The sequence below is a fragment of the Heloderma suspectum genome, chromosome 5 (genome assembly GCF_057233095.1).
Source record: "Heloderma suspectum isolate Gila_16-S chromosome 5, 16-S_ref, whole genome shotgun sequence".
NCBI lineage: Eukaryota > Metazoa > Chordata > Lepidosauria > Squamata > Helodermatidae > Heloderma > Heloderma suspectum.
Genome location: NC_139462.1, coordinates 59,425,961 through 59,453,042, shown reverse-complemented (window position 1 = coordinate 59,453,042; position 27,082 = coordinate 59,425,961). Strand labels below are relative to the sequence as shown.

The 27,082-nt window shown below is 45.1% G+C and overlaps 1 protein-coding gene across 1 annotated transcript in view; it reads left to right on the top strand.

The window, feature by feature from the left end:
* Positions 1-10,626: 10,626 nt before the first annotated feature.
* Positions 10,627-27,082, top strand: part of MAML3 (mastermind like transcriptional coactivator 3) — a 412,832-nt gene continuing 396,376 nt past the window's right edge. The window contains exon 1 of the mRNA XM_084856073.1: positions 10,627-12,531. Within this exon, the coding sequence (XP_084712199.1) occupies positions 12,079-12,531 (453 nt within the window). The 5' untranslated portion in view covers positions 10,627-12,078. The remainder of the gene's footprint in view (positions 12,532-27,082) is intronic.

The following is a 27,082-nucleotide window of genomic DNA, read 5'->3' as shown; positions in this document are numbered from 1 at the left end:
TGCCGACAAAGATCCACATAATCAGAGCTATGGTTTTCCCAGTAGTAACGTATGGCTGTGAGAGCTGGACTATAAGGAAGGCTGAGCGCCGAAGAATTGATGCTTTCGATGATGATGTCCCTCCCTATCCAAAAAGTGACAATGGAGGATAGGATTCAGATAGAGTCACAGGACACCACTCTTCCAACCAGGGAACTCAGATCAAGGTACATGGCATATGGCAACATCATTCTGTCCGTGTGTTTTACCTAGGGCGCACATGAGAACTTTAGTGATGGAAACTCTCTCAGATGACATTTTGTACAGACAATGAATAACCAAGGCCAACAACAAATATGGGAATGGCAGAACGTCTCCTCAGAACTCTTATAGGTACCCTGCCTCAGAACTCAAGGCACAAACAACCATCAGGAATTCCAGTTTCATAATTGCTGCAAGGGAAGTGGAACTGTGGGGCTGCAAGGACAAGGGACCCCAGAAAGGGGCTGATCAGGAAAGAGGAGAGCATGCCTCAAAGCAGGAATCCAGCACTACCTTCATTCCCTCCACCCCCCGCCCTGATGTCAAGAGGAGAGATGGGTATGTCAAACACCCACAGCCAGAAAGTGTCTTCCCCTTACTCTCATCTTGTGATCAGGAGAATCTTAACAATCCTCCTTTACTCAAAGGGTATTTATTTATAGTATTTCTAGACCACCTCTCTAGACCAATCAGGATGGTTAACAAAAGGTCCCAAACATAAAAACCATAATCAGATAAAAACATAGGTAGGACTAAGTCCCATTGAAACCAATGGAAAGAATTAGTCATCGTTTTGCCATGTGACTTAGGCTACAAGAATCCTATGCATACTTAGCCACAGACATAAGTGGAACTTACTTCTGACTAGTAAACCATACACATATTAGGATCGTGCCTTAGTCATGACAAACCTCCTCCTCCTTATCCTTATTAGGAACTCTGTCTGCACTTTCTGTTTGTTCTTCTCCATGTCTATTGGCACTCACTTCATAAGGAATATGCCACCAAATTTTGTAATTATTTGGCTCTTTGGTCAAAACTCGTCTGTTCATAATCCTCACCTTTGTAGTGAGCCTGGATCAGTGTATTATGAATTAACTCTTAAGTTCAGAAGTGACTGCAAGCTTCAGAGCAGGCGCAGGTTGCATCCAAACAATCCCATTTCTGTGCATGTGCTGAGTTGGTTTAACCCTCGAATGATCCAGTGCACCCACTGCTGCTTCCCTTGTTGTTGTTGCCACTGCTATAGCTCTGGCTCTGTGAGAAAGGGGAGGAGTCTGCAGGGCCATCTTCTGTCCTCCTTATACCGGTGCTTGGCAATGGTGAGTAAGCATCACATCACACAGCCAGGCCTTGAGCAAATAGATCAAGAAGGGTGTACATAACGTTGTGACGCATGACATCATGCCTCACTATGCGTTTTCAAACTGCAGCTCCCAAGATGCACTTTGATATTGTGGATATGCAAAAACTCATACACAGAACAAGAGTTCATATTAAAGAACAACTCCCATCCGAGCTAACGTGGGTGAATTTTTTTACTTTCTGAAGAAATAACAAATTCACTCAGGATAAGTTCGCCCATCATTATACATAATGTGCATGTGGCCAGCAATGACAGTAGGTAGAACAGAATGCCTGGCATTCCCCACTGACCTTGTTCTTCATTGCCTTAATCAATGTATGGTGGGAATGTAGCTGCATTTGTGGGTCCATGGACATCATCCCTCTTACCGCAAACTTGACCTATATCCTCTTTATGGGAGGGGAGGCACAATGGTAAACCCCTGGGCTTTCCCACTTCAGACTGCAGGTGGCAGCTCACATGACTGAACATTCCTCTCTAAAAATACAACAACCCAGCACATAGAAAATGAGCATGTTAGGGAAAAGACTGGAACCCTTTATCCTGATATCTAGTTTTCTATGTGGAAGGTTTAAAAAAAATTAAAAAGAAAAGCATTTCATTATGTGACCCTCCTCCTGCCATCTGAAATGATACTACCTCTCAAAGAACTAGGCCATTGTCATGACTAAATTTAAATGGATCAAGGCAATAATGCTTAGCAATTATAGAGAACATTAGTTATTGGGTGAATTAGAAATGTGATAATAAATAAACATAGCACATTTCAAGTGCTTGAAGCACTTCACATATATAATGACCTGTAAGGTAGGCCATTATTATCGTACCTATACTACGGATGGAGGCCAAGTGAATAGTATCTTGTCTAATGCCACTTACTGTACAATGCTATACATGTTTAGTCATAAGTAGGTCATACTGTGTTCAGGGGGACCTATTCCCCCTTAAGCGTGTTTGTGGCTGAGCAGATTTGACCAGCAGAGGTTCTTAACCTCTGTGTTACACCAGCTCTCTCTATGGCTTGTTGATATGATTTCAGAATTGGGACCTAACACAATAACATTTTAAAAAGTACTATATGACAGTCAATGAATGTCAGCTTTATGCCATCCCATATCAGGTGTATGTTCACTTATTTTATATTTGAATCATTTTACCTTTTTTACACTGAAAACCTAACAAATTAATTCATATACAAGTTATTAAACGCTGATTAGCTGTTTTCTCCTCGATGGCTGTCACTGAAACACACTTAGGTTGCACAAGCGGTCAGAGTAGCAATGATGCTTTTTGGTGGTCTTATTCTAAACGCTGTTCCCAACTGGGGCCTTACATAGTTCAGCATTAAAACAGAGCCTTCTTAATCAGGCAGATTTCTGTCATGACAATCACACTGAGAGCTTATGTGGTTATTTTTACATCATATATCTTTCTCCAGTGTGGGCCTATGCTCTCTAATGTTTCAAAATTGTAACTCACTGAACAGATCCTTGAAAAAGCAATCACCTACCACAACTAGTAATTAGTGCTCTGTCAGCTTTAGCACCATTAGTTTCCAAATGCTAACATTGGCAAGTCCATCGTATATTACACATGTAACTGAAATGTGTGTTAGTGTCTATGCTTAACACATATTCCAGACAACTTTATCTTTAGAAGACCTTTGGTATAAGTAGGTATTTCACATGCATATTTCCTAAGAAAGTACATTTATATATATACTGTATCTAGTTTCTGACACCCATCTCCCTTTTCACACATCATAGCGTGTCAAGGAACAGAAGACAGCTTGATTGGGGGAGGGGGAAACCATGTATCGGACATGCACAGCCTCCCTCCCCAGCCCGGAACCTAGTTTTGGGAGGGGGAGAGGGAGGCTGGTGCATTTCTAGACCCACCATACTCCATGCTTCTCAGGGTAGAGACATTCTGGTGGCAGTGGTGGCAACAGTGGATAGGGGCAGGAAAGGATCAATGGAAGAGGGAAGAGCTAAAGACACTACCATGACATTTCATGGGGAGTTAATTAGTTTACCAATAACATCTGACCGTGGGCAGTATCCAACAGAGGATTATGCCCCCACTGATTTCATTGCGCAAGTGACCCCACCACTTGCGCAACAGCGATTTAGCACTTCCGGTGCAATCTGAAATGAGTGGAAACACTCTTCTCTGGAAGGGGTGGATCAGTGGAGCTTGTATAAGGGAGTTCAGCTGACCCGATCAAAAAATGAGCATTTCCACTCATTTCGGGTCTTCCTCTAGGAAGCGCTGAATATCTGTTGCATAAGTGGTGGGTCCTGCTTGTGCGATGGTATCAGTGAGACCCACCACTTACAGAAGAGTATTGGTAGGGTGGAAACGAAATGGCGGGGTCATTTCTGAGATCCTTCTGTGGATGCCTCTACCGAATGAAGTGTGTAGCTACTAGAGAGAGGGCTTTTTCAGTGGTGGCACCCAGTTGTGGAATGTCCTCCCCAGAGAGGCTCACCCAGCATCTACATCATAACCTTTTCATTGATGGGAAAAGATCTTTTTATTCTCCCAGGCTTTTTAGTCTTTCAGTTTTAAAAATTTGTTGTTGGTACTTTTTAGAGTTTCATGTAGCTATTGATCTCTGCTCTTGGTTTTCCCTTGGTTTTATTCTGTAGCTGTTTAGATTTGTCACATTTTGTTGTTATTTTTTTGTATTTTATGGATTTAAGATCTAATCTGTGAACCACCCAGAGAGCTTCAGCTAATGGGCAGTATAGAAATTAAATGAGAAAGTCAAAGTAAAGTAAAGTAAAGTAGGTAGACCAATGACCTAACTTATTGTCAGCAGCTTCATATGCCTGTTTTTTTGTTTATTTATTAAATTTATTAATCGCCCATCTGGCTGGTCACCCAGCCACTCTGGGCGATGTACAATAATAGAAACAGTTTAAAATAATACAATTCTACATTAAAAACATCATATTTCTAAAAATACCCTAACCCACCCCAAATGCCTGCCTGAACAACCACGTTTTTAATGTGTGGTGGAAGCTCATTAAAGAGGGGGCATGGCGGAGTTCCCTAGGGAGGGAGTTCCACAGAGTGGGGGCCACCACAGAGAAGGCCCCCTCCCTCATCTTCACCAGCCTAGATGTCCTGGCTAACGGGACAGAGAGAAAGCCATCTGAGGCTGATCTTGTTGAGCAGCCCGTTTGGTGTTGCTGGAGGCGCTCCTTAAAATAGGCTGGACCAGAACCATATAGGGTTTTAAAGGATAAAACCAACACCTTGAATTTGGCCCGGAAAACAACTGGTAACTATGCAACTCCTTCAGCACTGGAATGATGTGATCTCGTCATCGGCTGCCTTTAATCAGGCGAGCCGCCGCATTCTGTACCAGCTGCAGCTTCCATCTTCAAGGGTAACCCCTGTAGAGCACATTACAGTAGTCTAAATGTAGTAGACCAGGGCATGTACTACCAATGGAAGCAGATGGTCGGGAAGGTAGGGGCGCAGCTGCCGTATCAGATGGAGTTGATACAGTGCTGTCCGGCTCACAGCTGACACCTGAGCCTTCATGGACAACTGGGAGTCTAACATGACCCCCAGGCTGCGGACCTGGTCTTTCAAGGGTAGCCGTACCCCATTCAACACCAGGTCAACATCCCCCAACCTCCTCTTGTCTCCCACCAAAAGTACCTCAGTCTTGTCAGGGTTCAGCTTCATCTTATTCCTCCCCATCCAGCCACTCACCGTCTCCAGACATTTGGACAAGGATTCTACGGCCAACCTTCGTGAAGATTTGAACAAGAGGTAGAGCTGCATGTCATCCGCATATTGATGACACCGCACCCCAAACCTCCTGAGATAGCCCCCAGCGGCTTCACTTAGATGATAAATAGCATTGGGGAGAGGATGGAACCCTGTGGCACCCCACAAGTGAGCGCCCACAGGTCCGAAACCTCCTCTCCCAGTGTTACCCTCTGGTACCTGCTGGAGAAGGGCCGGAACCACCGTAATATGGTGTCTCCAATGCCCAACTCCTCCAGGCGGTCCATGCCTATCAGCCTCTCACTCGTTTTAAGAGTCCTTTTAAAAACATGGATCTAATATCCACATGTAAGAAATTCAGTCATGACATCTTAAGCAGAGTATGAGTGATTCTCACATCTCTATTCCTCTCTACAAAGTAATATGGTAATTGATACACAGAGCATTTCTACGCAAGGCTTTTATTGAACATTCATAATTGGTCACTCATGGAAGTTTGCGGGTTCTTTCCATGATGTTGTCAACCTTCAGGGCATCTCCTGCGCTTTATGACCTTTATTCCACTTTTTAAAAGATCAGGGATAACCTGATAAGACATGTTAATCCGATATATTGGCTGTGTGTAATGACGGAGTTGCACTAAAATGACATCGCCATCTAGTGGCTGTAAAATGAAACATATAGAACTTGCCAAGAAAGGAATTCCCCAATTCAAAGCACATGTTCACCCATGTAAAGGAGCCGATCTTAATCCCGCAAAGAATCCAGAAGCAGAAGCCCTGGTAAGGATTTGAGATTTTAGCCTCGTGTGCTAAAGCTCACAGACACTGGGCCATATTCAGATCAGACCTGTTGAGAAGAAGATCAGACCATATTCAGATCAGATCAACTAGGAGGAGGAGGAGGAGGAAATGACAAATGCTGACATTTCATATTTGTATCTGGCTTTTGTTTATTTGAATATATAAGGAAATAATAATTTCCTGCCTCAAAAACCTGGTGTCTTTCCAATGCTATTTGCTTCTTTATTTGAATTATGTGTCATATTACACCAGGAGCAAATTGGTATAACACACTGAATAACACAGTTTTTTAAAGCATCAAACAGCACTTCAGACAAGTTTGCTCTGGGTCTGATAAGGGTGCAGTTGATATAATATAATGAGAGCCAGTGTAGTGTAGTGGTGAGAGTGACGGACTGGGAGCCGGGAGATCCGGGTTCTAGTCCCCACTTGGCCATGGAAGCTCACTGGGTGACTTTGGGCCAGTCACAGACTCTCAGCCCAACCTACCTCACAGGGTTGTTGTTGTGAGGATACAACGGTGAGGAGGAGGATAATGTAAGCCGCCTTGAGTTCCTTGCGAGAGGGAGAAAGGCGGGGTATAAATGCAATAAATAAATAAATAAAATAATAGAGTGACTAACACAACAGAAACACTGAAATCTTTAAGCAAAATGTTTTGGCTTCTGCCTTCCTCATCTGTGCTGATATGAATAATATGTCCTGTAGCCAAAGTGGCAGTTATAGAACACAGAGGATTTTGTGCGTGCGTGTGTGTGTGAGAGAGAGAGAGACAGAGTGAGAGAGCGAGTGAGAGAGAGAGAGATGTATTCTTCCATCCCCCCCACCACCACCATGTGAAAGCGGCCACTGTTGCATTTTCAGGCTTTGTGACACTCAGTGTGTAATCAATATTAATTTCTATGGCTTTTATTTTTAAACAAGCGGGCTAGTCAGCTCTAGGGGGCAGTACAATTGAAGTGCACAAAATACTTGTCAAAGGCTAAGTGAAACCCATTCACACCTGGTCTCTGGCCTACTTAACTGTAATTTTGCTAAAAGTCTTATTAAATTAATGTCATCCAATTAGCTGTGCAATAAAAACATTCACATCGGGCCTTAACTTCACTCCTGAATGTCTTTGCATGTCCTGAAATCAGGAGAATTACGGAGGGAGGGAATAGAGGAGCATCCACATAAATCTTTTCAGGAACACCCTGGATCATTAACTGTTCAGGCAGGCCCCTGTCTTCATATTACTGCAAGCCTGAGAAGAGAGGACTGCAAAACTTTGCAAGCAGCAAACAGGAGGCAAACCACAATGGGGCAAAAATTTTGAATGTGACATGGTATAGAAGATTTATAAATCATCTTCTAGAGATCGTTGTTTATTACTTTCATATTGTTGCTACATACCATCAGGACTCCCTGCTAACATATGGACAATAAATATGTGGTGTTGACTGGTCCTTTTGAAGACCCCCAGGGCAGAAAGGGTTCATTTTAATTATTGTATCTTGTTTCAGAACTGACCCACAGGAATTACTGGTCTCACGAAGAGAATGAAATATAGCGACTCCACTGATTCTTTAACCCGAGACAAGGAATCTTATATACTAATAGCAAATTCATTATCTGAGTGTGGATCCTTATGCAATCAAAATGGCACCATCCACACACAAGAAAGAGGTACTGGTAAGCTTGGGGGAATCCAAAGGTTTGCAAAAATACACACAAAAAACTCTTTAAGGAAAAAACCCAAAGGGTGCAAAAAATAAAATAAAAAAATCCCCCCCACAGCCCCATGCTGAGCTGAACAAGGTCAGAATGCTGACTGACCTGGGGGAGGGGGGCAGAAAACCAGGGGGAGGGGAAATGGAATGGAATATCCTGCAAAAGAGCATTTCTAGCTGCCCAGCTAGATTCCTGAACAGGAACACTCCACACTGCAACATTTTATTGCAGGCCCCATTTGTATATCAGCAATATGACTAATACAAGAAAGTAGTCACTGTTGACTATGGTTAATCCCAACTGGCTTTATTCGGTTTGCAAGAATGATCCTATGCCTTAAAGTACAGTTTCTGTGGGAGACAATATGTAGAAAAAATCTCAAGTAATATTTAATAATGTTGCCATTGCTAACAAAGGCCAATTTTTAGCATGAAGAATGGATTCCAAAGCTTGTACTTTGCCTGTCTGCAGTTCTAGTAATGGAAATGGCTAAAAGGGATTTAATGACTGGATAATATAAGAGAATAAAATAATATTCATTTATTTGGGAACAAAATAATTTTGGATTTAGGATTTTTGTTCTCTACAGATTAATCTAAAATTAATCTAAAATTAATCTGTATTCTTCACTGAAAAATATGGTGGGATATTGTTTCAAATATTCAATTGAAAACAAGGAGTTGTTTTCCCAGATTGCCTTTTCCCAGATTTATTTTCCACCCTTCTTCCAAAGAGCTCAGAGTACCATACATGATTTCCTCCATTTTATTCTCACAACAATCCTGAGAGGTAGGTTAGGGTGAAACAGCTTCATGTCTGACTGGGGATATGAACATAGGTCTTCTCCGTACTAGTCTGACCTTTTATCTGCTATACCACACTGGCTCCAACCAAGAAGCAGAAAAGTTAATTTTATCTGCTATGAATTGAGGAAGTACATAGTTCTGTTCAGCTTTTTAGCAGGCAAAAAATCAAATAAGTAGCTAATTCACCTTTTGCACTCATATTTATTGGTTACTTAAGTTACTGCAAAATGAGAATGATTCAAACAAGGGCTGCTGGGTAGCATCCAAACACAGGTCTGAACTTTCTATTTTTAAAAAAGAAAACAATGAGAGGCTGAACATTTTTCCAAGAAAACAGTGGATCTTTCCATGCAGAGTTGGTAAGAATGCCAGAATGAAAATAACCGGGGAACTAGGTACTTAGTCCACTTCATAGGTGAATGCATTAAATCAAACGTGATAACATTGCCTTCAGGTAATAGGCAAAATCCAACAGAGCGTTCCAGTGAGCTTAAGGCTGCAATCCAACACTAGATAGTATTTCTTATTGAACTCAGTAGGACTTACTTATGAGTAAACATGCTTAGAGAAGTATCCAATGTTAGTCCTACATAGAGTAGACCCATTGAAAGGAATGTGACTTAAATTAGTCATGATTAATGTAAGTTACATTCATTTCAATGGGTCTACTCTATGTAAGACTAACATTGGATACTACCCGGAGAGAGCAATCCCATGGCCTCTAGATAGAGGCTAGACGGTCATAGGATATGTTGTTTTCTGTGAACCAACCTCCCCGCACTTCCGCGCTGCCTTGGAGGCAGTGTGGAACAGCACCATCCTCCGTGCTCGCAAGAGGGGCCAGAAAGGGGCGTGGCTGGTATTCTGGGACAGGGAGAACGTAACTGCCTATACGACACATCCGATGCATTGTACAGCAGCCTCCTTTCCCGCTCTGTCCTCCCGCGGCTAGACAGCTGCAATTGGCTGTCTAGCCAAAAAAGCAGGGCAGGAGAAGCGTGGAGGGAACGATCCCCTCTGTGCTTCTCCTGCCCTGCTTTGGATAGGTGGTCGCCTCAGAATTCGGAGGCAGCCACCTATCTAGATAGAATTGCTCCCTTTGACTCCTGCTGCATATCCACTTAATTCTGTGTTGCATTGTGGGCATCCACAGCTGTTCATGTTAGTTGGATTGCTCCAGAATTGTGCATTTTTTCCTGTAAATTAGCAGCCCAAATCGTTATTTATTTAAATGTTTATATCTCACCTTTTATCACACATATCAGAAAATACAATAAAATTTCAAAACCAAGCAAGAAAACAAGCAACGCCCTCCAGCAATCAGATTACCCAATTTCCAAAAGCCCTCCTAAAGTACCATGTTTTCATTAAATGACAAAAAGAAAACAGTAATGTACCAAGGCAGATCTCCCTAGGGAAAGCACTCCAAAACAAGGGTGCCATGACTGAAATGGCCCTGTCTCCTATATCCATCCATCTGCCAAAGTTCAGATGAGAGGGGGCCATGGAGTGGGACCTCAAATTTTTAATCTGAGTGTGTGGGTTGGCAGAGTACAATCAACAATTGTACAATTACAATATATTTCCACTTCTTTTAATTACTGGTTTCACCAGTGAACAGTAGACTACTATCTAATTTCACACACTATGTATATTCCAGTGATCATTTAGGGTGGGGGTGGGATCATTTAATTCCTCTTTGGCCTGATTTAGATTGTAGATTCCTTGCATCATAGATCTGGTGAGGTGGTTTGTATTTGTTTTGCTTTGCTTTTGCTTGTGTTACTACAGCAGAAAAATACATCAGGTGAGTTACGCTCTTTCACAGGGTTCCTACCTCACTGGGTTCTTGTGAGGATTGAAATGGGAGGAGACAGACTTCCGTTTGCCACTCTCAACTCCTTGAAGAAAAGGCAGGATGTAATAAATGCTAATAAAGTGGCATTGAATATATAACAGTATAATTTAAGTGTATCAGCAGAAAATATCGTGTCAAGCACCTAAGTTTAAGCTTAGAGCTGGGGCTGTCTTTAAGTAAACCTCTAGATAAGTTTGGTCAAAAACAAATTACAATTTACTCCCAAACGAGGGAGTTATGGACTGCCATGCACAAGTTATTTCGCAATGGTTATTTTGAAACGGGGGGGAGGGGGGAGGCTTATCGGGGTTAATTTTAAGCCCAGCCTCTTTTTTTCCCTTTACTTTTCCACGTGTAAAATGTGCTCCGGCAAGGCGAGCACTGAAGCTGCCTCTCCTTCGGTGTGGCCGTGCACAGGTTCTACAATACAATACGTAACAATTTAGGCTAACATGATACACAGCTTCAGCTCGCGCTGAAGCTGAATAAGGAAACCGGACACAAACAGCGCGCATATTACGCACACACCCTACACGCGACCGGGTCAAAAGTTGACTGCCTCGCCAGCTTCCCCTCGGATCTTTCTGATTCCGCCCTGGCCGTTCTGATTTTCCGTCCAAGGTAACAAGTAGCGTGGGTGGGAGCCGGAGGGGGACTTAGGTGGGGATCGTCGTGTCCGTTCCTGCTGGCTAAAGGTCTGGGCCGGATTTTGCACCTTGTCCCCGGGTCTGCCTCATGGCCTGGAGGAGCTGGAGCTGCTGCTGCTGTTTATTGAGCGCTCTTGTCCTGGTATCACTCCGCTGGCATGGAGGAGGAGGAGGTGGAGGAGGAGAGCACTTGATCATTGTGATGGTGGCAGGAGGAGAAGCAGCAAGCGAAGCAGAGAAATAGGCTGTCTGTGTGTGTAGCAGCAGCTCGGCGCACGTTCTGCAAATACTTCAACGAGCGACTTTTGCGGATTGTTCACGTGTTGACTTCCCCCCGCTTGAGGATTTGCTTTTTACGGTTCCTGTTGAAAATTACAACTGAGCAGCCAAAGTACTTTTGAGAACACGGTGCGGCATAAACACCCAAACTTTTTTTTTCCTCCCCCCCCCCGGAAAGAAAACACAATAAGAAAGCGGCGTTGCCTGTCTTCTGATGGTGTGGAGTGTGATGTTGTGTGTGTGGGTGTGTATGTGTTGTATGCCCGGTGTGTGCCTGCCCTAGGTGTCTTGTGAGTGTGTGTGTGGATAGATTCCTGTCTGTGCACGCATGTGGGTGCGCGTCTCTCTCCTGCTCTCTTGTGTTAATACATGGGGGATACCAAGAAGGTTTTCGGTCCGGAATCTGTTTTGGAAATGATGGATGATTTAAAAGGGGGACTGATCTGATCTCTCTTCCTTGGAGTTTGCAACCGAACTGCTACTGATCAGTTTGTTGGGATTCCTTCTGTGTTTGTTGATTGTGTCTGGCGATAACCTTTCAGCACCACCTCCTGGGTTTGGGCTTTTTGCTTTTCTTTCGGCATTTTTGTTTGCCCCCTCCCTCCACGCCGAAGAGGATCGACAAGGAGGGGGGGAAAGAGAGCGGGTGGGCTTTTTTGTTTGTTTTTTAAAACCTGAACAACCCCAAACATTTTGCCTGGGATCTGCCGTTTCCCTCTCCATGGTCCGTTAAAGCGCGTCCCAACAGGAGGACCCCCGTTTGTGCCTGGTGTGTGGCGCCCGCGTGTAAAAGGGGAAAAAAAAAAGTTCTTCCAAAATAGTGTGCACGGGGAAGGAGATGGGGGATTTTCCAACCCCCGCTGCTGCCGCGAATGGCAGCAGCATTTGTCTCAACAATAACCTGAGCAGCAGCCTCGGCGGGGCCGGTATCGGCGTGAATAACGCTCCCCACGGCCCTCCTCCCGGTAACAGCACTACTCATAGCGGCGGCGGCGGCACTAACGGGAGCAGCGGCATTCCCAAGCACAGCACCGTGGTGGAGAGGCTGAGGCAACGCATCGAGGGCTGCAGGAGACACCACGTCAACTGCGAGAACAGGTACCAGCAAGCCCAGGCCGAGCAGCTGGAGCTAGAGCGTAGGGACACGGTGAGCCTTTATCAGAGGACCCTGGAGCAAAGGGCCAAGAAATCGGGCACCGGCGGCGGCAACAGCAAGCAGCAGCATCAGAGCAAACAGCATCAAGATGCCGAGTCTGCCACCGCCGAGCAGAGGAACCACACACTGATCATGGTAAGGGGGCGGGCAAGGGGGGCTGGAGGGCGGCTGCCGCCGCTGAGCACTTGTGGGCTGGCGCTCTCTCATTTGGAGTTCTCGCTTCTCGCCTGAACGGATGTAGGAGTTTGGGAGGGGAGCGAGCGAGAGGGATGCTTGGCTGAAACCGGGGAATGGGCGGAGAGAGGAAACTTTGGTCCTATAACTAATAAGGGAATCCAGGAAGCAAAATGGACTGTTTGAAGGGGAGTTGTTGAATCCTCTGCACCGGTGGGGGTGGCCAAGGCAGCCGCGCTCTCCTTGCCAGCTCCTGACAGGCTTTTGAACTAGGAGGCTTCTCTCATAAGTCGGTCACCCAAGTCATGATTCTTCACCTCTCCGTCCCCGCCTTCCTCACTGTCGCAATAAATGATAAATCAGTAACTTGGGCCTTTGGTGTTTCACACGTTGGAAGAGAGCAGCGTAAAAGGGAGCATATCCTGGAGCATATCCTCCCAACAAGGTTCAGCAAGGCTTGGGAATGCTGTGGGGCAGCGGAGCAGCGCGGGAAAGACCGAGGAGTGCATCCGCGCGCGTAGGCGCGTGTCTGAAAGGAAGCTCGCTGCCTCTTTAAATCCAGCAGAGGGAGAACTCGTGGGCTGGCTTTGCCGAGCAGGAGTGACAGCCCTCGGGAAGAAAAGTTGGGCAGGTTCCTCCTCGACTAGCAGCCTGTGCGCGCGCGCGCGAGTGTGGTGTGGAGCAGCCCAATCAAGTCTCTTTAAACTAGCAGCAGCCACTCAGCAGCCGCCTGGGCTGGCTTTTTTTTTTTTTAATTCTAAAGTTTCCTTGGCCTTTTAAGAGGCTTAGAAGAGAACAGCAAAGGGGAGGGAGCTAATCTGCCGGTGGCGTAGTGGCCACTAGTCGGAAGTGGCGCTTCATACACCCACCCAGGCTGCGCTGATGATAAGAGAACAGAATATAATAATAACCCAACGGGCTTGCCTTCAAGCAGACTGCGTGGCCCACAGCTGAAGTGTCCCTATTCAGGCTTTTCTTGAAAACCCTCAAGGAAGAAGAGGCCGCTGCTGAGTTGCTCGGGTCAAAACGATTAGGGCCCCCGCCCCCCTCTCTGTTTAACCCTACTTTCCTGTCTCCCCTTCGACACGGTCTGCGAGGGGAGCCGCGAGGAGGCGGTCAGGCTGCTTTATAGATGTTACCAGTAATGCTTCTTGCCTGCCTTGTGGCAGATGTAGCCGAGTAAAGATAAGTGTTATAGAAGCGACTGAAATGTTACGCCTTCGGTGCACAGTGATTTGTGCATGGTTGGGGGTTGCTTGCCGGAATCGAAGCTGATCTCAGGGGCGGGGGACGGGCATTCTTTACGTAGTTTGCAGTCGTGCTCTCCGGTTTGTTGACTTACTACAGCTCGGTGGATCTGATAAGCGTGTGTAACTGGGAGCAGCAGGATTGGCATTTTTAGAACTTCTACTGCGTCCTAGGAAGCCAGTTACTAAAATATGGTGCTCTTTTTAAATGTAGCCTTTCGATAATGGCTTCCAAGATTGCAATCCGAAATGCACGTACTGGGGGGAGTTAACCCCGCTGAACATAGTGGAGACTTACTCCCGAGTAAGCATGGGCAGGAGTGCTTTGCGATGGTTCAACCGAGAAAGGCTTGACGTTGCTCGGAAGCCAGTCCCCAAGCTCGGGCAGCCGCTTGCGCAACGCTCAGAAAGCATGTACTTGCATAGGAACGGGAGGGTGGGCTGAGTAGTGGGGTCCGCGGTCCGCTTCCTTTCCTCCTCCACCTACAGCTGGGGGGAGAGACGGCAGCTGCCTGGTTCCTGGCTGGGAGCGAGTGGGAATGACCCCCCGCTGCGGCTGCCCGCTTTCGGCAAGCCCCACCAGCAGCAGCTGGCGTCTGCCTGACAAAGCCCGGCACGTCCCTCCCCTTTGAAAGTGGGTGGGAGGCCTGGAGGGTGCGGACTGACGGCGGGGTTAGCCGCAGTGGCAGCCCTGGAGCTTGGGTGGGTGTTGCGGCGACAAAGAGGCGCTGGCGGGGCGGAGGAGAGAACTGTTGACGCTCTTCTTGCTCCAGAATGCTGCCGCCGCCGCCGCCTTCTCCTCCCCCACGTCAAGAGGGGGACAATTTGTTGATCGGGGGCTCCCCCCGTCGCGCGCGCGCTCCCCCCCCGTGCCTTGGTGCCGCCTCCGCCCCTCCCGCTGCCGCGCGTAAGGCCGGCTCAGTCGCGACCCGCAGGCGGAGCCCGCTGCCGCTTCCTCCGCCCCCCGAGCGCGCCGCGGCGCTTTGTCTGCCCTATCGGCCGCTCGATGGTGGGGGCGGGGACGAGCTTAACGCGACCCAAATCGCGCCCCTCCTGTAAGCGGGCGTGATGCCGCGCGCGTTCCTCCTCCTCCTCCTCCTCGGGCGTGGAAAAACCGTCTCCCTCTCTCTCCCCCCCCCCCCCGGCTCTCTTTCTGTCTAGGCACCGGCCAAGGAAAGGAAGCTGCTGCGGCTTCGTTTCCAACGGCGAGAGGGAACGCCCCTGTCGGAGACGGCGGGGCATTTCTCCGGCGCAGCCCGGGGCGGGGCGGGCAGATAACGCGCTCAGCCCCGCACGCACGCGCACGCACCCTCCCCCTTTCCTCCTCCGACCTGGTGCGCGAGCGGTCTGCGGAGAAAAAGACGCACGAGAAAAGGCTCACAGACGGGGAGGGGGAATAGGCTGGAAGAGAGGCGGGCGAGTCGGAGAAAAGCACAAAGGGAGGCACCTGACTCGCCGTCAGGAAGCCAACAAGGCTCTGTATACGCGGCGCTGCCGTTTTCTTGGCCCTGCCGGAAAACAGAGGCGCGTCTGAACGCTTTCGTCCCCGAATAGGGGTTGGGCTCAATCCGCAAGCTGTGTCACGCTCCTCGCTCCATAATAGGGTGCGTTCTTGCAACACAGTGTGGCACTCTGAGGACTCGGCCAGTGAGTCCGTGCAAACAAAGCCTTCACATTCCAGCCATTCTCCGGCTTTTCTTTAAGCTGTGGTACTGACCCGCTAGTCAGTGAAACAATAGTTTTCTTCTCCAGCTCTAGATTGCAGATGTGATTTGGGGCTGTCCTTGCCTTTGCTGAATCTCCTTAGCATGGACAGTGGACTGGTGGTTCTAACGTGCTGGGCAGGGCTCCTTTGTGCTGGGCAGGGCTCCTTTGAACACCCCCCCCCTCCGGAATGGTTGCCTCCACCAGGAATAATAAAGCAGATGTTGTAACATCTGTTTTGATCAAAACGTTTGATCTTCAGTATGGCTTATATTAAATAACATCCTGATATTTCAGTTATATTCTTCACTTGAAATTTAATAATCATTGCATGGTTTACATTAGGATCCAAAATACCTTTCTTAATGTTCAATTTCTGTTGTAGTTTTGAGCAGTGAAATCTAGGGAACTAAGTTACAAGTCATCGTTTTTAATATTTCTCATTATTTATTTATTTATTTATTTATTGCATTTCTATCCCGCCTTTTTTCCTCTTGCAAGGAACCCAAGGCGGCTTACATGATCCTCCTCCTCTCCCTTTTATCCTCACAACAACAACCCTGTGAGGTAGGTTGGGCTGAGAGTCTGTGACTGGCCCAAAGTCACCCAGTGAGCTTCCATGGCTGAGTGGGGACTAGAACCCGGATCTCCCAGCTCCCAGTCCAACACTCTAGCCACTACGCCACACTGGCTCTATACGCCACACTGGCGTTATTTAAGGTTGCAATCCTATAACGGCCCATAGAGGACTGCCTGGGGGGGTGGCGTGTCATCCACCCCAGTGAACTCAGTATGACTTCTGAGAAAACATGAAGAGGATTCCACTGCACATCTGTAAAAGACACAGTGGTTTACAATTAATTGTATTATCCATGAAATCCATGGATTTCATGGATTGTGGCATTTCCGTTAAACTTTTTGAATAATTGAAGTATGCCATATCAATGTTTGTTTTGCTGTTTAACCGTTTAAAATTTTACTTACAGCACTGTAAATAAGGGAGAGAGTTTTACTGATGAGATAGCTGATCAGAGAGAGATTTCTACTGACAAAGCTCTGGTCAAGATTTGACTTGGATTCCTGCATTGAGCAGGGGGTTGGACTCGATGGCCTTGTACACCCCTTCCAACCCTACTATTCTATGATTCTATGATTTGCATGAAGATTGAGAGTAAATTGTAGACCTCCCTAAGGAAGAGTAGAAAGCTGCCAGAGAGGTGAGAGTTCTTTTGAATCCAGTTTGTGTGTGTAACTTCACAAAGAAGAAAGGAAGAAGTGTGTCTTCTCCTTTCCTCCCAATCAGTGAAACATGAGCAGTGGTGAACACACACCTCCCCAACTGTTGTATTGGTTGACAGTGCTGGGGAAATGGGACAGATTTCACAGATTACTGCAGGCCTGCATGTCTCTGTTCTCCCCTTTTCCTAACCCTCAATAGAGAAAATAAGTTGCCTTATCTTAGCTGTTTTTATTTTGTGTCAGTTACTCTTGGGAAGGTCTAAGCTAGTTTTCCCCTTTGACTATAGAATATTTTGAGATACACTATAATGTAGGCTTACTGAACAGCTGATAATCTTTTAAAAAGCCAGACACTTTCTTTATATGTGTGGTTAGGCATGCCAAAGGCATTCAGCTCAAACTTGCGAGTTATTGACTTTGATTCCTGGAATCTTACTATACCCTGCATGAATGGAGCAGGATGCAGCATGGTATCTTGTATAAACCCAGTATAGTCTCCCTATTTGTAATGCATGCAGCATTTTGGCACAGCCAACCCTCTAAATAAGGAGGGGAAACCTGTAGCCCAGCAGATGTTGGACTCCAACTCCCATCAGCCACACCCAGCATGGCCAGTGGCTAGGGCTGATCGGAGTTGTAGTCCAGCGACATCAGGAGGGCACCAGGTTCCCCACCCTTGCTCTAAATGGAGGCATCTCTGGGTTTCACCATCCAACAGTCCATACTTGTTTAGGCCCCTGTATGTGGCTCTGCTCCCGCTTCAACTGGGGGCAGCTGTTCAGGGGAGGTGAAATCTATCTCTACCAGCAAGGAGGACTTTGAAAAGCTTTTTCAGGGCTTCCCAGAAGCTGTTCCTCACTTTTCTGATGAGTTGATGCTCATACGCACCTTTTGCAGCATGAAAAAAAACACATGTTTTTAAAAGTTCACATGCCATTTAAAGTCAAACAGGTTAATTTTATATCACCGTTTTCAGAATAAAGTTCATCAAATGTTTAGCACTTTCTGTTATAATCTTTACTTGTCATTTCCTTAACACATCGTGTTTTTAAGGTGGAAAGAGAAATAATGCATAGGGCTGAAAGTGTCTAGACAGCAGAAATTGTATGTTTATGTAGAAGGAAGTCCCTGTGAGTTCGGAGGGACTTCTTCACAAGGCGGTGTGCCCAGGACTGAAGTGAGGCCAATGGTCCATCTTATCAAAGGACCTTTTACCAGAATTGCCCCATACTTGAAACTTTCAAAAAATCACTGGAAAAATGTAAAATACCATTATGGAATAGGCTGCTTCAGGGAAAATTTTATTTGCTGGTATAAAAAAAGGTATACAAAATTATGCATGCTGTGGAGAAAGTGGATAGGCAGACATTTTTCTCCTTCTCTCTCATAATACTAGAACCCAATGGGGCCATCCCATGAAGCTGCTTGTTGGGAGATTCAGGACAGATAAAAGGAAGTACTTCTTCACACAGTGCATAATTAAACTATGGAATTTGCTGCCCCAAGATGTAGTGATGGTCATCAATTTAGATAGCTTTCAAAGGGGGTTAGACAAATTCCTGGAGAAGAAGGCTATCAATGGCTATAAGTCGTGATGGCGATTTACTACCTCCAGTATCAGAGGCGGTATGCCCATTTCATTTATTATATTTCTATACCGCCCCATAGCTGAAGCTCTCTGGGCAGTTCACAAAAATTGTACAGCAGTTGCTGGAGAACATGGGCAGAAGGATGCTGTTGCACTCATGTCGTGCTTGTGGGTTTCCCATCGACAGCTGGTTGGCCACTGTGTGAACAGAATGCTGGATGAGATGGACCCTGGGTCTGATCAAGCATGGCTCTTCTTATGTTCTTATGTAGAGCTTGGTGTAAGCCTGGAGTGGAAAACCTCTGACCCACCTTGGCTTTGATCTGGCCTGCAGCCTCCCCCCCATCCCGGTAAATTAGGCTTACAAAGAAAGCTCCCATTTCTGCGAATGGGACATTTATTTCTAAGCCTGATTGTTGCACGGGGGTGGGGGTGGGGATTTTAAACTAGGTACACACTGCTCATGCCTGGTATGTGGGCCCTGAGAAATTTCCCCTGAATGAATGTGGTCCTCTCCAGAAAAAAAGGTTCCCAAATGCTGGTGTAAGCACCTGATAGGATCCATATGTAGTATTTAATTGTATAGTTTATTTTGCAAAATCTTGGGTCTGTTTATTAATGGCAACGTTCTTGTACATTTCTTCTATTTAAATATAGCAGAGAAATTGTGAAGTTAAGGAACATTATGCCCAATTAGGTGCATACAGCAAAAATGTATTGAAGTGTTATTCAGAGTTTGTTTTATTTCTAGCCCAGTCTTAGTGAAAGCCAGTTTTATTTTTCTTTTGAGAACCTAATGTTTCTTTAATGCTCTGTTAATAGTTTTTTTAAAAATCTATTGGGAAGAAAACTTGCAATCCATCAAAAATGGTCCCCTGATCATCATCAGACCAGTTCTAAGGAACATAAAGCCATTATTCCCATTTTTAGCTAAGCTAATCTGTTTTCTCATTTCCCTCTGTGTTGAGCATATAATTCTTGTATGCACGTAAGCCAGATACTTGGCAAATATGGTTTGGTATTACAAGCCTTCTTGAGGGTTCTCTTCTGTTAAATTAAGCCATCCCTGTGTTATAATCCACTATGGCTCTGCTTTTCAGTACTGGATTTGTAATTTGTCATGCTCTGAAAGGCTTTTCCGGTAACTGTATCTTTGACCTCCTATACTGACAGTTTTATATGCATGCTTAGTCAGAAGTAACTCCCACTGAGGGCCAAATGAGTTCTGATGGCGGCAGATCCATATGTTTAAACCTGCATCTGGCCCACTCATGTAGAAACATGGGATGGTTGGTGGTTCAGGCTTAACAACAAAAGGGACACTCAGGAATCCCTTCCCCCAGGTCTGTGGCTTACTTCTCCACATCTGTCTCCCTCCCTCTCTCCCCAAAAATCAAATTTTCCTTCATCCAGCTTTCAATTTCTATAATGAGACCAGGTGCGAGAAAACTGCTTGGGGGGGGAAACTCTGCAGGAGGTAAATTGTGAGTAGGGGGAAGCTTCTGCACTCTTCCACCTTTGTTACTAAAAGTGCACCCTTCACTTAGTTTTCTACACGACTGTAGCAAATATGAATTTTAACTCATGGATCTGCCATTCCTGTATCTAGTTTGACCCTGAGTTCAATAGAACTTACTCCCAGGTAACTCTAAGAACATGAAGAACCATGCTGGATCAGACCAAGGGTCCATCTAGTCCAGCATTCTGTTCGCACCATTGACCCACAAGCAGGACACAAGTGCATCAGCACTATCCTGCCCATGTTCCCCAGCAACTGGTGCACATAGGCATACCGCCTCTGATAATGCCTATCATTGTAGCCTTAGAGCCTGATCCTATATGTTTACTTAAAAATAAGTCTTATTGTGCCCACAAGGACTTATTCCTGGGTAGATGTGCAGGAAATGGTAGCCTTTGGCACAAAGGTATCCTGCAATCTTCTTCCTGTTTGATTCTGAGAACTACTGTGCTGCAGCAATTGAACCTGGATTCCTGGTTTGAGGTAACAATAGTTACATATAAGTGGCCAGACTTTTTAGCAAGCTATGGAAGTATTTTATGGAAGTATTTACAGCAGCACTTCTGCTCTTTAAGGTAGACTGGAAGTAAATTTTTCCTGAAACTGGGGAGTGCAAGAAATAGAATGAGAGAATAGGGATGATGGGGGAAAGGAAGGCAGAGAGAGAAGAAATAGACATGAAGATTGGGCTGGTCACTGTAACAAAACAAAACAAAAAGCAACAGAGTCAGCGGATAGACTGACAGAGAAGCGTGATGTGGAGAGCGAGAGAGAGATTATTTTAGCAGAGATATTCTGAATTGACTGAAGAGGTGAGAGTGAACAGGAAAGAAGGGCCAACAAGGCAGTAGTCCAAGACAGACATAACTAGGGCAGGAGTAGTTTAGCAGTAGACATATATTTTGTAAGTTTTGATGAGAAATCAACTATTGGACTTGGCTGTGGGAAGAGCAAACTGGAGAGTAAGCAATGGATCTACTAAGTTTCATGCTTAGGAGAGAGAGAGAGCTATAGCTGTATGTAATAGAGCAGCTTTCCCCAGCCTGGTGCCCTCCAGATGTGTTGGACTGCAACCCCCATAATTCCCATTGGCCATCTTGGCTGAGAACTACACGAATGGAGGGCCCAAGGTTGAGGAAGGCTGTAATAGAGGAATAAGAGAGGGACTGTGTTTGAGCAGACGTGCTTTTTATAAACTTCCATGTAAGAACATTTGAGAGAAAGTCTTAAGGTGGGGGACTAGTTTGAGTGGATCAAAAATAAGTGGTGTCTTTAAGCTGAAACAGTTAATAAGCTGAAACAACTTATATCTAAGATGCAGAGGAACTTATTTTCTATTTCCTTAGTGGTGCTCCAGGTCTACCAATATTATGCAGAGTTTTAAGTATAAAATTGAAAGCAATGAACCTTGAGTTCTGAGTCCATGGATTTTTCATTGTTGTTGGTCTGAGATTTCATATATTCAGCCATAGACCCAAACCAGCTTGTTTAATTTCTATCAGGCTTAAGGCTGAAGCCCTAAACACATTAACCCCATTTGCATGTAGTGGCAGCAGCATGTGCCCGGTGCATGCCACTACCATTTTAAATATGCAACCAATTGAAGGTTCAGTTTTGAATATGCATTGGAGGGAGCAATCCTATGGCCCCTAGATAGGGTCTGAGGGGCCATAGGATTTTTCAGATTCCCTGATCTGAGGTTGGAGACAGAGTCTGACCTCGGAGGGGGAAATTGGAGCTCTGACCCCTCTTCCCTCCCCCTTGCAGCCAGAACAGAAAGAACTGTGCTGGTTGCTCTCCGAGGTTGGAAACTCGACCTCAGAGAAGGGGGCGTTTCATTGCGCAGGAAGGGGAGGAGACTGGAGAGGCCAGGGTATGAGTTACCCTGAGGTCTCTCCAGCCTCCTTCCCTCCCCTTCTGAAATGCCCCAGCTAGATGGGCAAAACAGCCCATCTAGTGAAAAATGCAGGGTGGGAGGATGGGGTGGCAAAGATTGTCTCTGCTGCTCCTGCCTCCCTGCATTGGATGGTCAAAAGCCTCTAAGTTCAGGGGCTTATGATCATCAAGGGTGCAACCTATAGGACTGCACACTAATTGTAGGTTAACTTTGGCTTGTTTAACCCACAACCCATAGTGTCTTTAAGGTCTGCAGATGCAAAGCATGTTATGTACTGAGTTATAATATTAGCATGTATATATTTGTTTCTGTATCCTGGCATTGAAATCAATTATTGTTTCCCAGGCCACCATTAAGTACAATTCTGCATCCCTCTTCCTTCCCCACATGAAGAATTGCATAAGTAACTTGCACTGGTCAAGCGAATATCAGTTCTCTTCTCTCTTTGTTGATGATGGTGATTTGAGATTCAGACCTGGTTCACATATAACACCCAGTTCCTGGATTAAACAACCCAGGAATTGGCATGGCTGCTTCGGGGCGTGTGTGTGCTGCCTCCCACCCACTTGCTACTTCCACTTTCTGATTGTTATCATGACGTCTGAACCTGGAACCCTGGGTTGTTTAGGGGTTAAACAATCCAGAGTTAACCCAACAATTGTCCATGGTTTGTTGTTGAGTTAACTCTGGGTTGTTTAACTTCTAAACAACTCAGGGTTCTGGGTTCAGACATCATGATAACCCAGGAATGAGGTGTTCCTGGGTTGTAGATTGAAAGTAGAAATGACCCAAGAATTGTCATGATGTATGAACCAGTTCTCAGAGTTACACAGATGTCTGTATATGGGTTGCATTTAGTTGATGTTATTGACTCCTTCCTCACAGCCAGGACACTTATAGACATAGCACCAAATCCCTCTCCTCTTTACACACTGCAGTAGTGCATTGACTAATGTTATTGCAAAGAAAAGTTCACACAAGACTTTTATATTACTACTTTGCCTCTGGGTCATAGAAGGCTCTATCTCTTACTTGAAATAGAGAAGTAGTGTATTTCTGCCAATTCCTTAGAGCAAAACAGGGCTAATCCAAAACAGATTGATTAGTTACAAGTGTCTTGTGTTGTGTTTCATATAAACCATAATAATCTTGTGCATGTTGGGATATCTTCTGTCTGGAATTATTTCTTCTCTTTTCCATTAGGGGCTTTCGCTTTGATTTATCTTATACACATACACGCACCCTCTTTATTGTAAACAGCATAAAACACCTGGGCCTGATTTTTTTAAAGTTCCCCATTCTGCTTCCATCTTTTTTACAGAAACTGCCTGACACATATTCATGATACGTTTAGTGTGCTCATCACTATAAAAACATTCTTTGTTGTTTATTATATTTTTAAAACCTTCATCCAAAGATTATTGATATAGAACAAATGTGCTCTTTCTGTTTTGGATAACAAGGTTTCATAATTATTTGTTCAAACAGATACCTGCACAAAATAAAAATAAGAGGATGTGTTACGAAACTTAACAAAATAGCAAAACTTTGGTAGTTTTCGTCTTCTGAGGATAAAGTAAAAATGTGTACGTTGAAAATAAAGACAAAAAATAGGATGTAGAGCAAAAGATTTCTTAATGATGGGTCAATGGAGCCTTGCAGAAAACTTTCCAAGTAGTGATGAGTGGATGTGGGAGAGAATCCATGGAGCTTTTATTTTGCGATTGAGATTGCTCCCTCACGGAAGTTTGTGGGCTCTTTACATGTCGCCATGATCATCCAAGGCGTCTCCTGCACTAAATGCCCTTTGTTCTGTTTTTAAATAGATTGCAGATAATGAGCTATCAAATTACGATGTTGTGTTGCACTTCAGTTTCCTCCATGAAAAGAGGAAACAGGGCAAGAAGAGGAGCGAGATCAATGAAAGATAATGGAAGACTCAGATACGGGGAGAAGGAGGGGGGGGGAAGGAAGCATGTGAATAGGGGAGTCTTGTAATCCTGCATTTAAAACGGAAGCAGAAATCCCCATTTTAAATGCAGGATTTTAGGCTGGTGTAGAGATGACCTCTGAGTTGTGAGCAAAGACAAATTTCCACTGGTGGTTGTCTCTCTTAAAAGGTTTGGGAAAACTACTGAAATTCCCAATAGATTTGTAGGGGGAAATGGAGACTTCTCTAAAGTTTTGTTTTTACTTTTCCTGAAGGTTGAATTCTTCATTACATTGAGAAAGAGAACAAGTTTAAGAATTGTGCTTTCTCTTCCATACAATAAGAATATTATATTTTATACTGCAACAAATTTCTTTTCCATTAATTGAAGGCAGCTACTCTAATCTGATAACCACTTCAGAAATGGCTTGTATTAATTAAAGTGGGTTTGGGGCTACTGTTACGTAAGTTTTGGTCTAAGAAATAACACACTGACTACAGACAATCTTCAAGGTTTTCATTCTGAATTAATCCTATTTCCTTCTGTGGGGCTATAGCAAAGTGAGTGGCATGTGGTCAAAGCAGCTAATCCAGAAATTGAGGTTGTGCTCATTAGGTCTTGCATGCCTTTGCCTGAACATAACATAGTGTTCCGAGGTTATGTAATAGAAAGCACTAAATTAAACAGCAGTTGGGTGAATAATGCTAATGATAGTTTCTGTTGAACATAATGAAAAAACAGTCTGTCCTGCCATCTCTGCCAGTATAGCTTTCCATTGAGCTCTGCAGCAACACGGTAGACACCTATTTGCTTTGAATGAAACGCAACCTGCTTCTGTTGAAGTGCAAACTAGTCTATAGTTTTCAAATCAAGATGACAATTGCTTAACACCTTCAGAGTGCTATGAAGAGAGATGTTCTGATCATATGGAGAGTGTTTTACTAGGTGCAGTTAAAAAGCCAGGATGCCTGTAATTTTCAGGTGTTCTCATTACATTTTTTCTGTCTTGCTCTCTGCTTTTCATATGGATAATATTAAAGGTTATTGGGATGAGATAAATGTAGGGGCCATAGAGGGGCTCAAGTCTCATTTTGCTTGGACACCATGGAAGATTGGAAGCAGCATAAATTTTACACTTCATGAGTTCGCATGTCATGCTAAGCTCCCTCAAGAATAAGCCACGTTGGGTGGGTGGCTCATCTGTTACTCGTTGGCTTGCCATGGCTTGTTTCTCCGTCAGTCACTCTCAGTCCTCCAGGCTGTTGCTGTCATGTATCCCAGGGGCCTTTGGAGCAGAAATTCTCGTTTCCTCATTTCTTATGTCAGCACCCTTTCTGCAATTTGTCCCCTAGGGTGGCCAGCTCACAAGGGAAACTCCCCCCACCCTGCATCAGATTGCTAAAGGCACTTAACTTTTTGAGCCCTTATGGACACAGGAGCGTGTTTGCAAACTTAAAAATAAAATATTTTAGGGGACTGGTGCAAGTGCTCGGGACTGCAAGACCACTTGTCTGCTATTGAGCTCAGGATACTCCCCTCTTGTCAACATCCTAGTCAGTTTCATCCTCCGCTTCTGTGCTTCCTGAGCTAAGACCCCCCTCCCTCCAGCATCAGATCCCAAAAAGGAAATAATTTTCTGAGCCCTTATGAACATGTTTGCAATTTTAAAAAAATAATATTTTTTTATGGGTGGTGGTGGTGGGTGTCTTGCGCACTTGCTTGTCAGCTATTCAGCCAAGCATACTGGTACCCCGTTCTTGTCAATGTTCTTGTAAACGTCATCCTCCGTTGCGGGGCTTCCCTTGCTAACAAACACCTTTTCTTTTAAAGGCTGCTTCACATTCTACTGAAGTAATAACAATAGGAGCCCCTAAAGCAACTTCACTCCTGTAGTCACTTCAGGCTCCCCCACTGCCCACCCTTCGTGCTTGTTGCTTCCCTCCACTGGTCTCTGTTGCTAGCTGTCAGATGTACATGAGGGTTACAGAAGAGTGAGCGGGATTGCTAAACATAGGCAAATTTCAAGGCAGAACAGGGACTAAGTGGGTAAAAGTACACTAATTTCAGGGCAGAGCAGTAAAAGAGAGGGGGCAACTGTACAAATTGCAAGGCAGAGTAGTAAAAATTATGCAACATTCTTAGCAATGGATATTTACTCCTGCACACTTGAGCAGAACCAAAAAAAAATGCAAACAGCTTCGGAACACTCTCTTGTGTCCTTTCTTCAAGATTTCTGTGAATTTTTTTTAAAAACTCCATCCTGAGGCAGAGGGTGCTGAGAAGGGATAAGGGACAATGGTGGTGACACTAGTGAGATTGTGAGGAGTGGAAGGGTTTTTGCTGGTAGGGGAATAAAACAACCCACAACAGAAAAACCAGTCTGGGTTCAGATGTCACACTAAGCCACCCTTCTACCACCCACGATAACAACCCACCATGGCTTAGTATGACATGTGAACCAGGTCATGATACGACAACCCACACTGGCGAAAAAGCCATGCAGTGTGGGTAGTGGTTGAAACAACCCACGGTGAGCCCAACAGACTATTGGGCTTACCATGAGTTATTCTCCCTCTTCTTCCCCCTCGTCCTCCAGCCAGCTCCACCGAATATCCTAGGGAACTTGGGGCAGAACCTGTCTTGTCTGATGCCAAATCCCCTGTCCCCATTCCAATTGTGACCCTGTCACATTTGGGCCTTTAAAAAAAATTGACCCAACATTTGTGCAAAACAGGTCCGAAATATTTTCTTTTCTTTTTTTTCAGCCCTGGGAATGTGCACAAATGTCCCAGTTTTTTAAATTCTTTTTTTTTTTTGTCAAGTTTTCGGAGTTGCACACTTCCATAACTCCAACTGTCAAAAATATGTAGGGTTGTCTTGTCTGCAGCCTTCATACAAGGTGACAGACAGGACTAGACCGTATATAGGCTGATATGACAGCCCTTGACAGTTGAGGAAATGGGGTCTAGATCACACCCTTAGTAAGGTTATTCCCAGGGTTTTAAGTATTGCCTCGACCCTTGGGGATGTCCTCCTTCAAATCCCCACTTGCCCTACTGTCCAGCTGCTGTTTTTCAGGGAGATATTAATGCCATCCCCTTCTTTCTCTCCCAGTCACAGTAACTGTAGCTACTTTGACAGCCGTCAGAGTAGCTGTGGTTACTGCAATTGGGAGGGGGAAAGGAAGTGTCATGTATATCTCCATGAAAAAGAATTGCTGCTGCTTTGGGGAGGGATGGACTGGAAGGAAGGCACTCTCAAGGGTTGGGGCAACACTTTAAACTATGGGAATCCTTTTGCTAAGTGGATGGCCTTGAGCCCTTTTCTGCCTTCTGGATTGTTGTGTCGTCGTGTGAACCCAGTCATTATCTCTAATGCTCCTGTGTA